Here is a 15764-nt window from a genome sequence, read left to right on the forward strand (position 1 = left end):
ACCTCCTGCTGCTCTTCCCACTGACCAAAGTTAGTGACTCCCTCTTGCCCTGAGAAAAATTCTATTTTATATACACAAGGTCTCCCCATTGACCCTGCCTTCTCAGGGTCAGACCTGTTCCAGTTGTATTTACAGTCAGATAGCAGGAGTTTTATTTCCCCTTCTAACTATCTTAGTTTGTTCTGGATACTCTCTCAGCAATTCACCACCAAGTTCTGTACAAAACCTGGTCTGTGGTGTAAAACCACCATGTAATTGCATTTTGGTCTTTTAATAACAAGTTGCATGAACTTTTTTATTGCCAAAAAATCCTTGCACCTGCTTTCTCCTTGCTGAATTGTCAGAAGGAAAGAATAGTAGGGGATCAGCAGTGTTAAGAAAAATTTCCCATATGTTTACAAGCAGATGCATCTGTCATTTGCTGTTCTAGAAATAAGACAATGCTATCACTACTTAAAACCATAATAAAACTTGTAACCTGACCTCAAGCTGGGACACTCCAGTATCTCCAGAGATTGGGAGTTCATAAGGAGTACAATATTACTAAGAAAGGAGTCACAGATTTTGCTTGATAAACCATGCCCTGCCATAAGGTTTTTAAGGTGTTCTTACTTTTTAATTGTAGATGTTGACAGGGTGAAGTTTATTTGGCGCTTACCTGTGGCTACTGCAAGGACAGGTGAGGGCAGAGTGTTGGACTCTGATGTAGAAAACAATGTCCAAGGCACATTCAGCGGAAGAGGTGAAACTCCAGTGAAGACTTGCAGTGAAACCCAGTTTAGCACTGGTGCATTTACAGCCTACACAGGCCCTCTGTCAGCAACTTTTCTCCTTAAACTGCAAACCAGGTAAGAATTGTGAAATGGGTTAAGAGAACAAGGAGCAGCAATAAAGAAGGCAAGTTTCTGCCCAGGTTTCTTCTGTGACACAATTACAGAGTGTCGGGTAGCAAAAGCTGCAAGCCGTGTGGCAGTTGTATTTTCATTACAGGACAGATAAATCAACTAATGAGATTTTTCTTTCAATCACAAAAGATGGCATCAGAAGGAAACCTGCCATGAAGATCAGCTGGGATAACACTTAACCCTCAGCAGCTTGAAAACCCCAGGGTTTTTCACCCAGCAGAGTGGAAGTGCTGCTGGCTGAGGCACAGCACTGCACCCTGGCCAGTGACTAACAGGCTATAAATTTCTGCTGAGCCCAGCTAGGCAGGAGTCTCAGCTTGGCCATTAATTATTCAGCAAACACATCCAACCTTAATCCCCAGGCTGAGGGATTCAATCTCTGGCCCCACAGTGATGGCAAGCCCAACGCCATTTTGCACAAAAAGCTTTTTTTGGGTTTTTTTTTTTCCTAATTCACACTCTAATTTTGAGCCCATGCCATGCATTCACTACCAGCAGCCTCAGCTTTTGAAAACTGACAAGTCTGTGGCCCTGCCCACAGTAACCAGCACATAGCAAGGAAAGGGAACCCAATGCAAGGATTAACTCCTCTGTGCCCCCAGCCGTGACAGGAGAGCAGTTCCATGAAAGAGGACAGAGGCCATGCCCATGGAGAATGAGCACTCCTGCTGCCAGGCCAAGAGAAGGATCCTGCAACCAGCTTTCTCCAGAATGGACTCCTTGACCTCCTTCCTGTCTCAACAGCACATTACTGCACTCCTCCAAAATCTACCAAGCCATGGTAGATGGCTGCCAGACAAAAGGCATGCCCTAAAGGTCACCTTCAGGAAAGCGAGCAATCTCATAAGTCTGACTTCCTCTGTACTTATTTTCTTTTAATTTTAGCATCTTTTAATCTCCACTTCCAAGCAGTCAGTACCGAGGGCATCGTTCACAGCTCTGCTCAGCAGCGAGGATGAAGAACGAGCTGTGCTGTGGCTACTGGGCTGTGCAAGTCTGTACTTGGCACTGGTGTAACTGGGCTGATGTGGAAACCCATCTGGTGGGTAGCAGTTCCCACAACTGAATTCCTCAGAGGCAGTGTGGTTAGCCTGAAAGCCAGATCTGATCTGGCTCAGCTCACACCACTGCCTTCAGACAACGGCTAGGACGTGAGAAAGTCTGGATTAGTGTTACCTCTGTTCAGTGTATTGCTTCTCAGTTCAAAAGTTTTCTTCTTGTTTGGGTTCTGCATAGCTTCAGGAGTAACAGGAGTCTCAAAACATCTCACCTAAAGGTAAAACAGGCTCACAGGACTGGATGGAAGAGACACTAAAACTATTATTCCTTCTCTTTATATCTGCCTTTTTAAACAACTCAGTTACAAGGAAAAAGAGCCCCACCACACAGAGCTAAAGCTGAGCAGCACATTGAGAATTTTGGAGGACAGCAGCCAGAACAAGACCAAACATGCACTGCAGGTTTAAAGCAACAACAAAACAAATGGAAGCAACTTCCAGAGCTTGAAAGCTCCAAGTTATCAGAGCTTCACCATCTGACAAGCCAGCATACCTAGCTGCCACACCTGCAAGGTTAACACCAAAGATTTATATTCTCCCTCTCCTTTCAACATTTTCTATCAAGTGGTAGCCATGAAAACTGAGTTTGGCACACAAATACCATGCTGCCTCCAGAATGAATCTTTAAGGCCACAGATGAGTAGATAAAGCTGTGGGCCCAGGCAGCAGGAGACCCAGCCAGAACAGAGCTTTGCCATGTGAACAGATCTGAGCAAAGAAAGCTGCAGGCTGTTGCTGCAAGTAGTGGTGCAGCTATTTCCTTAACACTGAACCAAGAAGCAAATCAGTCAGAAGTCATTTTCCGTGCTGTGCGTGGGTCACCTAGCCAAGACAAGAACTGCCTAAAAGCTTTGGAGCAGGGAGTCATTGCTCCAATACCAGGAGAACTCTCCAAATGAAACTCCTCCAAGCAATGAGGGTCAGTGCTGGAGAGCTGTACTGGCTTGGCCCACCATTGCTCCATCTGGAAATGATTTGTGCATACTCCAGTGGTCTGTGCAGTCCAGGCAAAGGAACAAATTAATGGCATGAAGTTAAATCCTCAGAGAAAGAAGCCATCCCAACCCCAAGGCAGCGTTAACCATTAACTAGTTTACTAATCTCATTTGTTAGGAAAACTTGCAAGCTAAGTAGAGCTGCAGTAAATGACTCAAAATCCACGGAGTCCAGTTTAACAAATAAGTGAGCCTGTATTAGCATGCCATCCTGTCACACTTTCCTGCATCCTCTCCATTGTCTTACTTGAAGGAGTGAAAAATAGAAAATTAGTGACAAACTGCATGCAACTTTTTTGAAGTTCTACTAGTTTTGAGGCATCAATAAGACCTTGCAGTTGACAATTAGAGGGAAGGAAGACAGGCAAGGTGAACAAGCAGCTAAAACAGACAACAGATAAAATGCTGGAATTGTCCAGGATGCAAAAGCATCATAGCCAGAGATTCTCTTTTCCCTTTTGGCTTGAACTCCCAAAGTTGCCTATATTGCGTGAGGAAAGTTCCCCATCCCTTCTGGAGCCTGCCTGAGGCTGACTGCACAGAGCTGCCAATAATTATTTCATGCCACAACTTCCAGAACCAGAGCAAAATACTCTGCAACATAGGAATGACAAGTCAAATAACAAATAACATTTTATTTCATTTACAGTTATATTTTTGAGTAGCAAAGGAACCATGACATATAGGAGCCTGTAATAAAAGTTCATGTGTCTTATCTTTATAAAATAAATGAAATCATACACGCAACATAAACGAATGTGCTCTTTGAAGACATTTGAAAAATGTCATGTCTTGATAACTATTATTTTTACTTACTGATGTCTGTTCTGCACTGGCTATTCCACTCTGAAATATAATGTAATTGTCAGCATGATAACTTTTTTTAATCCATCAGTATCTTCCAAACCTAAAATGATCATAGAATCATAGAATGGAGTGGGTAGGGAGGGACCTTAAAGACCATTTAGTTACAATCCCCTGCCATGGGCAGGGATACCTTCCACTAGACCAGGTAACTCAGAGGCTCATCCAACCTGTCCTTGAACACTTCCAGGGATGGGGCATCCACAGCTGTTCTGGGCAACTTGTACCAGGGCCTCAGCATCCTCACATTCTGTTAAAAATAGTGGTTGTCAAAGCATAATCTGCAGGACACTAAGTTGAGTCACAGATCAACCAAATACTTGACTTCAAAAGCTATTTATCTTGCAAACAAACATACTACTACTGCTCTTTATAACTGAAAAAACAAGCACCCTATTAAAAAATTACTCTATCCCTCTTTCTTGCCCCCCCACCCATTCCAACCCTCAAAGAATCATTTTTTTTCTAATTCATATTTGGCAACACTTAATGTCTTTATACAGATTAAGGTCTTCAATCCATAGTCCAGCTCTTCACTGATTAAAAGCAGTCACAAAAGTAGAGACAAGTGACTAGAACAAAAATCCATGGATACCATGTACACCTTCTTGGCGTTCAATGCACAAAGCTATAAAAACTGAACATAATTTTGTGGAATAAGTCCTCTCTTGCCATTTAACGTGCCTTCTAGCCATCCTGGCTCTCTGGAAAATTGCACTGCAAAAGAAAAGGAGAGAAAATTACTGCATCTTTTTATGTTTGATTTAGTACTTTTCAGCTTTAGCTCCATGACACCAGGCAAAGCATCCATAAAAACTTCCCTTCATCTGCAATCATCAGTTTAAGAATCTGGCTAGGAAAGATAAAGAGGATTATTAATTTGACTTAAATACTTCATAATATACTTCTGCAAAGCCTACATGGTGAAATAGCTTTTAGGTGCAGGAGACTTCATTAAGGAAATGGTTAATGGAGCTTAGGACAGATTTATAAAATAGAAAAATTTGTGCCTTAGGGGAAAAGTCAGAATTCATATCAAACAGTGGAAAACACTTTCAGTAGGTGGGGCAAAACAAGAGCAAAAACCTGTCTTGAGCAGAAGTGAGGAATCTAGAAGCTCAGAAGCACAGCATAGGACCTTACTTGGCATGAAAAGTAAACACAGAAAGGATTATAGGGGAAAGAGAAATGAGCCAGATGTCACTCCAAGTATCATCTTTTCAGAATAGAGCTGCTATTAGAAGTGACCAGGAGACAAAATCTAAATCATTCTTCTGATTAAATCCTCTCTCTGAAATTCAAATGCATAGTGCAATTCACCAAACACAAAGCAAAGGCTTGCAAGCTCCTTGTGCCATCCTAAGTTTACCACTGCGAATCTCAAAGTTTATGCAAAAGTATCCATGAATATAAAATAAGAACTATTTCAGCTTGGACTCTCAAAGCCCCAGAAGTTACTCTGTGAGCAAGAGAACTAATGAAATCTGACTTCCTGAATATATATGTTTACCACATTTGACAGGAAGTTAAAAAAGAAGCATAAGCCTCCTTTCTTTGGAAAACAGACTAAAAAGGCCTCAAATTCCCCTCTGAGGTGTCTTTTAAGGATACAATACAGATACCTATTTACCTATGTAACTGTAAAATCCCACACTTTTTAGCAACCTACAGCACTCTCTCCCATACTAATTTATCCTCACAGTGCTTCTGAGACAGACAGTATTTAGGGAAGACATCAGACAAATGCTGAAACATGCTGCCAGCCATGTCAGTGCTTTATTTAAAACACATTAACACATTGGGAAACGTGATATTTGTAGCCTTCTACATATCAGGGAAATAACAGTTGAGCGAGAGCAACATGTTAAGTCTCACTTCCAAAAGCATTGTAAGGCTCTTAATTTGAGGACTTAAAATCATACTTTCCCTGCTTTTTTCCTTGTGCCCTATTATTGTTAGACAGCTGTGCTCAGAAACCACACTTTAAACAACAGCTATAACTCCAAAGAACCCAGAAAACTAAACTTCTTTCAAATGATGCTGATAGTTTAGATTCAGCACAAAGTGCTGGGCTTATCTTTGTAATATATGTGTTCAACAAAAAGATTCCAAAGGAAAAACATGCATAGACAATTACCTTTTAGGATCTGTGCTCACACAGTAACTTACATTACTATTAGTAATTAGCAGGCCCTCCTCTCCCTTTGTCCTTTCTATTCCACAATTACAGAGTACACATGCATTTGAAACTGCATGGCTGACACCACCACAACCTCCCTCCAAAAGCTGTAATTCTGCATTTCCAGCAAATGCACCAGCAGCCAGACAAACCCCTCCCCGAGGTCTCCCATACCTACAGAGCACATCTGCATTGCAGGAAACAAACTCCAAAAAAAAAAAAAAAAAAAAAAGACAGATTAGGAAGAAAAGCAACTAGAAAACCTAGAAGTAGGAAATTTCTACCTGTCCTCTGGTGCTTAACCTTAATTTCCATTAGAAAGAGGGTAAATACCACTGGCATGTGTCTATAAATCCAAGGCCTGTTCAAACTGAGGGGAGTCCTCATCTGAGGGTATCACACTGAAATTAAAATTTACCTAAAATTTACGCGGAGGAGGAAACGCTCAAACTGTGCTGAATCACATCACTCAACACAACAGCAAACTTCCAAAGAAATACTTCCAAGCAAGTTTGATAAGATAATGGTGAACTCTGCACACTACAGCACATTCATGGCCCAGCAGTTGGGTTTGAGTGGCAAACACCATGTTCACCCCAGAAGATGAGACCTGGCTGGTACAACTGAAATCTGGGCTTAGGAAATTAAATATTGCCCATGTACATTACACAGCTCAGGGCCTCACTTGTTGGCAGACAGTTCTTTAAGTCTCTAGGAAGACTGAAGAAGGAATTATCACTCAATTACACCTAAGGCCACCATTTCTAGAGATCTTTGAGGGGTTTTTTTAAGTAATTTTTTTAGTAATAAAAAGTAATAAAAAAAAGTAACACAGCAAAAAGTAATTCTTAATGTTCAGCAGCTATGGTGACTGTCACAGCAGGGAAGGTTTCTCCCCCCACTCCAATCACCTTGTGCAAGAAGGGGTAAGATGCTTGTGTACATCTCTGACTGCTTCTGTAGGTAGAAGATATTAATGAAGGTGCCATCCAAAAGTAAAGCTGCTTTCAGCTCCAGTGATCCTATTTACTTTGCTAATCCATTTCTGAAGTACAGTGTACAACAGCATGCATTCCTTTAAAATCAAAGCCACTTAACCACACAAACCCCATTCCTCTCTCATCCACAGCTCCTCTTAAACCCAGGACACAGCCTATTTCTGAAAAAATACCCTGCTCAAGAGAAGACATCTGTAGTGTCCCCTTTCTATCATTTCTTCTCAGTCAACAATTACAGTTCTTAGCACTTTCTCAGGCCAGTCTCATTTAAAAACACCTTGATGCAGTAGCTACACACTTGGCCTTAAAACTACAACTCATTACTAGAGCAATCATCCCACAGGACTAAGGCTCGTGTTGACACGGGACAGGAGGGGAAAATACTCATAGAATAAAAGATACAGAGCAGAGAACTAAACAGTAAATACTTTCAGCAAGACATAACAAGTGTGTAGCAAGACTGCACAACAAGACCAAGCACAGAACCACCACTAAAAGCCATTGCCTCTTAGGACAGTGCAAATAGCAGCCAAGTTGAGAGCTCAGAGGGGCACAGTGACTTCCTCAGTATCTGCTGCAAGGCCTTTTTAGCAGTCTCACTCATGGAAGGAAGGTGCAGGTAAGGACAATGTCTGAGCCTCAGTACAACAGCAGGTGCCGTGGAACAATCACCCCAGCCTAAATGGGCCAACAAAATCTACAGACTTGGAACTTGCAGTGAGATCTGATTTCTTCTAATCAAGCACCATTAGGTCAACATGGCATTTGCATCATTGCCTCTTACTTTTCTGTATTCTTCAAAGGAAATAGCTTTGATATTGCCAGTGCTATTTTTTTCTAACTGCAAATACATAAAATTTGCAAGCAGCTCTTCCCAGAGACCCAATGCCATAAGCAGACTTTGCTCTGCTCTGGCAGCTCCGAAGTTTCACAGATCTCAACCACAACGAGAGCAGGACTTACTTCCTCAGCAACATTAGTTCATTGGCTGGGTGCCACTAACTTCAGCAAGACTGAATCAGACACTGATTCACACAGGTTTCCACGTCTTTGTGGAAACTGGCTGTTTTGGGAGCAAATCTAACCTGCATGGTGTCTGGCAGAAGAGGGCCTCCCTTTCTCATGGACTGTCAATCAGAGTAAAAACCTCAAAAAGCAACATAAATGAGGATTACTGAAAGCAACAGAAATCTCACTGCTAAAACCACTACAGCACTAGAACTCACTTCCATAGAACTCGATGATGCTGGCTAATTTTTCATCAGGAAATTCAATTAAAGCAACCAAATGTGCTTGCAAGCCCTCTGTGTTTAGAAAGCTCTTTGGGTTTTTGAAACAATCTCTGTGGGTTGAGTTGATTGCAGAAATATTTATGCTGCTTAGGGTTATCCTGAAGTTTGAAATTTTAAAACTTGCTGTTTCCCTTAATTATGCTGTGAGAAGCAGAATTGTCTTGTGGACAGAACACAGGACTAGGAGTCAGGGCATCTTCTCCCCATGAATGTTTCCAAGTGCTCTGAACTATACAGATGAAAGGTGCATCAAGAAGTAGCTCTATCTCTATTTTTACCCCAGCAAAAGAACCATTTGCACATACAGTGCAATACAGTATTTTGGGAGTACCACTTCTCTTTGATGCAAATCCTGGATTGGTCAGGACCATAAAGACAGTCCAGAAGGCACAGCGTGAATCTGAGGGCAGAGAGTGCCTTGGAGTCAAAACCAGGAACATTAACTAAGGCTGGCACTTTGTTACAGTGGGAGAGAGAGATGGGGATGACAAGGGCTGGGTGAATGTGGCTTTTTGTGTTCCTTTTATACTTGGTGGGATGATGGGTGCCCCACTTTTCCTTAGGAACAAAACAAACTCTCAGTTTCCCTCATGTTTTCTCTCCCCTAAAGTCAGATTTCAAAAATTGTAAAAAGCCTTGATAAGAGCTATCTTGACAAGTTTTCAGGAAGCCTTCCTGCTAGCAGTTTTGCCAAGGAATTTTTATTGTGTAAACACCATTTAACCTATCTGAAACACTTCTCCCGAGTGAAATTCCCATTTACTGACTTTTAAGCAGTCTCTTTCAAGAACCAGAAATTTAATAACACTCGGCTCCAAGACTGGCATAATTCCAGTGCCAGGCAGACTGATTATTCTTTCCCTGATTATTGGGAATATCTGCCTCAACAACAACAGACATGCACAGCCAGCATATGTCTCTCAGTCTCAGATCCTACTCTGCTTCTTCCCTTATGTGCCCTTATCCAGCTGCAAACTCTTGAAGCTTTGCTTCCAACCACTTGAATTATATTGTTATGTGCTGTCAATAATATAGCCTGTAACAACTGGGAAATAAAAATATTGGCACAGCCTAAGGCGAACTGAATTGAAGATTTATTAAAAAAAATCTAGTGGATATTGTTCAGATTACGTTATTCATTTACCTACACAATTCAATTAAATAGAAAACTTTGCCTTTTCTTCTTAACTTACCAGATGGTGCCTTAGCATTTATATTCTATGGCACTTTAATGGAAAGACTGTGGGATTTGGGGAAGCACAATGTACATGTAGTACTGAAAACACCTGAATATGAAAATGCTAGGGTTCTATACAGATTCCTATCAGGTGATGCAAAGCTTAACTTATAATATTAGCAAATCTAACCTTTGCGAATATGAGACAGATTTTTTTCTCCTGCTTAGAAATAGGAAATGGAGATGGGAGCAAAGGTTAAACTCACCTTCTTGCACCAATATTACATTTAGTAGCTATGACAGGTGCAAGACTACTTCCCTAAATGCCATTATCCTGTCTGAGGCTGCAGCAGCCAGAAAGACTCATCCAGAGTAATGACAGGTGAGATAGAACCACTGCAATCAACATCTATGGACCAAGAGAGACAAACCAAGAATGGGGAAGGAAACAGGAAAAAGGAATAAAAAAAAGCAGAAAAGAGAGGAAAGAAAAAGGGGGGAAAAAAGAGTATTAGAAAGTGAGACAGGCCGGGTGGAGAAAGGAGAGACGGCTAAAACCTCCACTAATGGAAGCAGCACTTTTTAGTAGACATTAATTGAACAGTTACTTTAATGGTTGATACTAGCTGTATGTCAACTTGATTGATGCGTTGTCACTTTGATAGTTAAGGTTATTGGTAGAGCTGCAGAATTGATGTATTATTACGTTAATTCTTCATTTGGGGGCTTTATTAGGGCATATGGGAATTTAAATTGAGTAACTAAAGAACCTAAATTGATTCACTGCAATCTGATTTCAGCACAGACACCGGGTGCCTGATACAGAAAGAAAAGGCCAATGTCAAGTCATTTCAGAGGTTTCAAATGTGGAGACAGGTCTGCTCGCGGCTTGAAAGAGCCATCCCTGACATAACATACTGGGAAAAGTTATGAAATTACCATTACATACAGTTACTGCCTTATTACTTGCATGTTCTCTCCATTTTTTCTGCCAATCCACAGCCTACCTGAGGGTGAGAGCCCTGCAGGGCAAGGACAACACCTGTGAAATACCCAGGATACAGCAGAACAAATGGAAACTAATGTGTTTAAGGAAATGTGAGCTTTGCCATCAGAAATCTGCAATTGGGTTTTCCAAATGCAATCCATGCAACCTTTTTCCCAGGCTTTGGACCTTATTTGTCTGATGACATGGAAAAAGTTACAGTTGAAACACTTCTCCACAGATACCAGAGTCAAATTCCATACTTGTTTTGGGGCAATCCAACTCTCCAGTTGAAAAACTCAACCGAGGCTGCAATGCACCAAATCATGGGGCCTTTGTCACCACTTCCTGAGTTCTCCTGCAAGGAGAGAATCTTAACATTTCTCTCACACAAAAACATGACACACAAAGAACTACTTCTGGAAAGACTTCCACCCCAAGATGACACAGCCCTTGCTGTTCTACAGCAGAAATGCCTCTCCCAGATGTCAAATCTTTTCCACCACGCACTAGATTTTCTTTCCTGTACACAATTTGATGTCTGCTGAAGAGCCCTATCAGTCATGTTTTAAAAAACTTAAATTAAAATAAGTGGTGTTAAGGACTTTTAAAAGAGCAATCACTCACCTAATTCATCTTTAAAAGGTTTCCTCCTAACTTGATTCAGACATGGTTTGCCTGCAAGGCAGCTCTAATAGGAAACATCAAGAATGATTTTGTAAAGTGGGTGCTAGTAGGGAATAACCTAGTGGGGACCCCAGACCACTTTATGTTGAAAAAAAAAAAAATGCAGAACTGAAGTCTGGACCAGGCTTGCTGTTTACTTGTTTGGGAGGAAACAGAGGACAGGAATATCCTATTATACATACCATTAAAAACTGAAATCTTTCCTATCAGTTTGAAGTCCCTGTGCATTTGCTGAAGGGTAGATCCATGGAAGCTCACTGAGAACAGAGTATTAAGCACAGGAATCACGTTCTGGATGCTCACATGTAATGCTATATTTGGATCCACAGAAATCAGTAATCACAGGCCTTCATTCCAAACCTCGGTGAATATTCCATTTTCTACCAGTACATGCACACACTAATGCAGACCTTAATCTAAATCAGTAAAAACACTATTTTTTTCTTCTGTTGTTCACCTGATTTACCTAGCACTTTGTTTGCTTCAAAATCCTGAAATAGATTTCTTTTTTAAAGGAAAACCCCTGTGTTATTATACAACAAGAGTTCACATTTTAAAAAAATCAGTTTCATAGGTGAAGGTGAAGGTGTTCTCTTCTATTACTGAGTAACCTTTTTTTTTGGCACATCTAATTGATGCTGAAAAATTGTACCAGTTGGAAGAGTCTATTCACCCAAAAATCAAAAGCACTGCCTCACAGGGCTAAGGATATGTTAAGTAGCTTCTTCATACCAGAAAATGTCTCCATCACCAACTGTGTGCCATCAGCAATGTTGGCAGAATAGCAGTCAGGCTTGTATTTTTATCCAAAGCCATTTTAGCAGTTTTGTCAATTTGTTTTTCATTGCTTTATATTTACTCAAGCAGTACTTACCATCTTCAAATATTGCTCCTATCTGAAATGACAATTCAGAGCTGTGTTCTGCTTCACATGGATAAACTGCTCTTGCTTTTCGATGGGCAACACTGAAAAATGAAATGATGAATTATAGCAACTTTTTACTATTATGAAGACACTGTCTCAACCATTCTCTCTCCATTCACATTTGGAGATGACTAAAGCTTTAAACACAAATCTCACATGCATCATTACAGGCTTATAATTCATACACACAGCCAAAGCTGAAGCTTCACAGCTTACTGTTGGCATTTCTGAATATCATACTCCCAACTTTCTGCACACTATTTTTATGACAAACTCGACTTTCAACTACAGTTAAATTATTTTCATGTGCTAGTCAGCAATGAACTCAATAGCAGGCAAAGTATAATATACTTCAAAAATTCAACCAGTAATAAGATATAAGATTTTTTTTATCAGGTGTTGGGAAGAATTTGTGAATATATCTACTACTTAAACTACTTAATTAGAAAGGCAAATATTACTAAATTTGAAGGGAAAACTAAGATGGTGAAGACCTTAAAAAAAAAACAAACCTCAAAATACTTCAAAACATGGAAAATAACATGGAAGGAAGAAGAAACAGGATGGAAGGAAAGCTGGACAAGAGTGAAAGAAAAGAATGAAGCCACAGAGAAAGGAAGAAAGTCTAGGATGAGAATCTTAAATCTGGCAAAGGTGAAGAATCTGCATTTTAAAAGACTCTAGGAGAAACACCACAGGACAGAGACGCTATGAATTGTCCACCCATTGTTAATACAGCCCTCCTGTATTAACCAACAGACCACTGGCTCAGTGTACTGTGTCCTTCCACCAAGGAAGGTGTTCAAAGGAAAAGCAAGATGAAGTAGACAAGTATTTTGTCCTGTTAAAATTCCTACAGTTACATTTCCTGCTTTGAGATAATCAATCACATGCCACAGGAGACTATTTTTGTAAAGATACAGAAAAAGGAGACAAATAAAGAGCCAGCAAAAGTTGAAGTGCACACCATACCTTTCCACTGCTCTGTCAGTGCCACTGGCAGGGCTGGGGAAGAAGAAAGTGGGTAGTGCAGCATCTGTGGCAGCCGGGTTAGCAGATGGAATGTTCATCCATGAGACCATCGACGGGCGGCTTTGAGCAGGACTAAGAGGAAATACATTCAAGGCAGAATTAACAACACGAATAAAATTTCTTATCCTACCAAAATATTTGAATCTTTATCACTGGACAACCTGTGAGATTTTCAAATTCAAACCAAATAATATTGTCAAGCTGATTTTGCAGAAATGGCCACCATATGATCCTGCACTCCTCCTTGGAATTCTTCTTCCTACTTGCCCTACATCCTAAGCTAAGGAGAATTACCTGAGATGCATGACATAAGCAATAAAAGGGCAAAATTCCCCATTCCTTATCTAATAAAGACAGACAAAGTGAAATTGCATAGAGCAGGCTATTATTTGAGCTGCCACTCTGCCTTTACAAGTTTTGATGAATCTATTTAAAAATCTCCTCAGTACTGTACAACTGAGAAGATTTCTAAAGAGGCTGCAGCTATTCCAGCACTGGGATCACGATGCTGGCTCTGGATTGAGATCTTTATGGAGCTGTGCAGTGTCTCAGTGGCTGCCCCCACCACTACACTGCTCAAATACATATAAATTAATGGCTGAACACAAAGTTGCCGTAAGAGGAGAAGAAATAGCAGGCAAAATTTGAAACTTGTATTAGTAAACACACGAAGTTGTCCCCAACATAAAGAACATTTCTAATTTTACACCTTAAAAGAACGGAAGTGTTCCAGCATTGGAAAGCTTTCCTTCATTGCATGGACAAAACAACAAATAGTCCAAAAGCTGGCTGTCAGCCTGTCTTTGGAACAAAGAGCTGGACTTCAAGCAGTTTCTAAGCAGAAACAGAATTAAAATCATTTGCACACAGCAATCGCTCCCTCAGAAGTAGAGACTTCCCTATACAGCATTTATGACTTTGTCCTACTCCAAGATTAACCTCTTAGATAGCATTGATCTGAAAAGCACCACCAAAATGTAAGAACTCAGTCAAGAAGGTTTTTGTGGGAGTCTAAATGCACACCTAATCAAGGTGGAGTGAACACAAGCAAAAAGAGAAGTCAAGAATCAGCCCAGTTATAATTGTAGATGAATAAAAGAAAGCAGGAAACCTAATTCACATAGCTAATTTTTATCTTGGGATCACTGGGATATTTAATTTCTAGAAGAAATTTCTTGAAGAAATTTCTTGAAGAAATTATTTGTTGATTTGCATAGCATGATTTACAACCAAATTCAACTTTTACAAACTCATACCTCGTAGTCATTCTAGCAGTTATATAGTTAAGCAGGAATTTATTTTCTTTTTTTTTTTAAATTTAGTACATTATAATGTGAATGTCACATTCCTTATTATAAGACAATGGCTTTTCCTTTGGAAATGTATCAGACGGCATTTGAATAAAAACTGGAATTCACGGTTTATAAAGCAGCATTATAGTTTATTCCACTAGTAAAAATGAAACTTAAATGTGCTAGAATAATAACCAGAAGGGTTTATCAAAACATGCTCTGCTTTCAAAAATTATCACATTTACCAAATAAGGAAAGGAATCATATGTATTAAACTGAATGATGAGCAGGATCATGCTGTCTAGAAACATGTTTTATGCTTAACCTTGGGAAGAGGATATCCAGTCATCTTTTCTGCCTGGGAATCTTCCACTGCACAATTTTTTACATCTTCCAATAATGACATACATTTAAGAACAGCACCTATAGAATTTTAGGGTTTTCTTTTACTTCAACTTGTCTCCTTCCTTCCATTTTTACCTAATAATTGAAAAAATTTCCTCAAATAAAAGGAAAATCTTCAGCTAAAAGTGAGTTCAATCAGACAAACCAAAAAAAATGAACACCAGCATTTGGATAATTTTCTCTAAATACTGAGGATAAAACAATTCTCAATGGTACTGTAAAGTTTATGAAGTTGGCCAGAAAGTAAATAATGTCTTCATCATTCCTCACTCATAATGTCTACATGCAGAATTAATTTTAACTCAGCAGGTGAACACAAGAAAAAAGTTTTTCAAAAGTGAATTTAAAAGAAGTATCCTACTTGCACAGGATAAACTCTTCTACTTAAAACAGTTCTGAGACTTAGAGAAAAAATATTTTCCTTGCTATTTATTAAATTCAAATCCATCTCTTGGCAGGGGGGTTGGAATGATATGATCTTTATGGTCCTTTCCAACCTAAGCCATTGCATGATTCTGTGATTAGGATTGGTGTTAGGCTCATTTCTGAAACCTGTAAAACTACTGAAAACAGAAAAATAACACTCCAAGTATATTGTCAAAGGAGTATTAAAATGTCTCTAATGCAAACAATTCATAATTCAAGAATATTCTACCAAGTGGCCTTTTGTAGTGCAACCTCAGATGTGTGGTTTGATTTTCAACACGTGAATATTAAAACTTGCATTTATTAAATATTTCATTGATAGATGCATCATGTTAATCTCTGCAATTTACTCAATCAGCTCTACAACAACACACACCACCTGCACCTCACACACAGAATTAATGACTTCAAAGCAATGCTCAGAATAGAGCGAACACAAAAGGAACCCTCTGATCCAGGGAAGCATTGGTCATTCATAAGAATACTTGGAATAAATACCAGATGGTTTCTTGCTGAGACTTGGAGAGGAAAGAAAGAAGGGGGG

At 39.8% G+C, this 15764-nt stretch overlaps 1 protein-coding gene across 2 annotated transcripts in view; it reads right to left on the reverse strand.

Moving 5' to 3' along the window:
- Positions 1-3578: 3578 nt before the first annotated feature.
- Positions 3579-15764, reverse strand: part of ARHGAP10 (Rho GTPase activating protein 10) — a 139008-nt gene continuing 126822 nt past the window's right edge. For both annotated transcript variants that reach the window (XM_041489271.1, XM_041489270.1), the window contains 3 exons: positions 13038-13169; positions 12015-12106; positions 3579-4539 (listed from right to left, as the gene is read on the reverse strand). In XM_041489271.1, coding sequence (XP_041345205.1) covers positions 4451-4539; positions 12015-12106; positions 13038-13169 — 313 coding nt within the window. In that variant the 3' untranslated portion in view covers positions 3579-4450. The remainder of the gene's footprint in view (positions 4540-12014; positions 12107-13037; positions 13170-15764) is intronic.

This window comes from Pyrgilauda ruficollis, unplaced genomic scaffold (genome assembly GCF_017590135.1).
Source record: "Pyrgilauda ruficollis isolate IOZ18807 unplaced genomic scaffold, ASM1759013v1 scaffold91, whole genome shotgun sequence".
Lineage (NCBI taxonomy): Eukaryota > Metazoa > Chordata > Aves > Passeriformes > Passeridae > Pyrgilauda > Pyrgilauda ruficollis.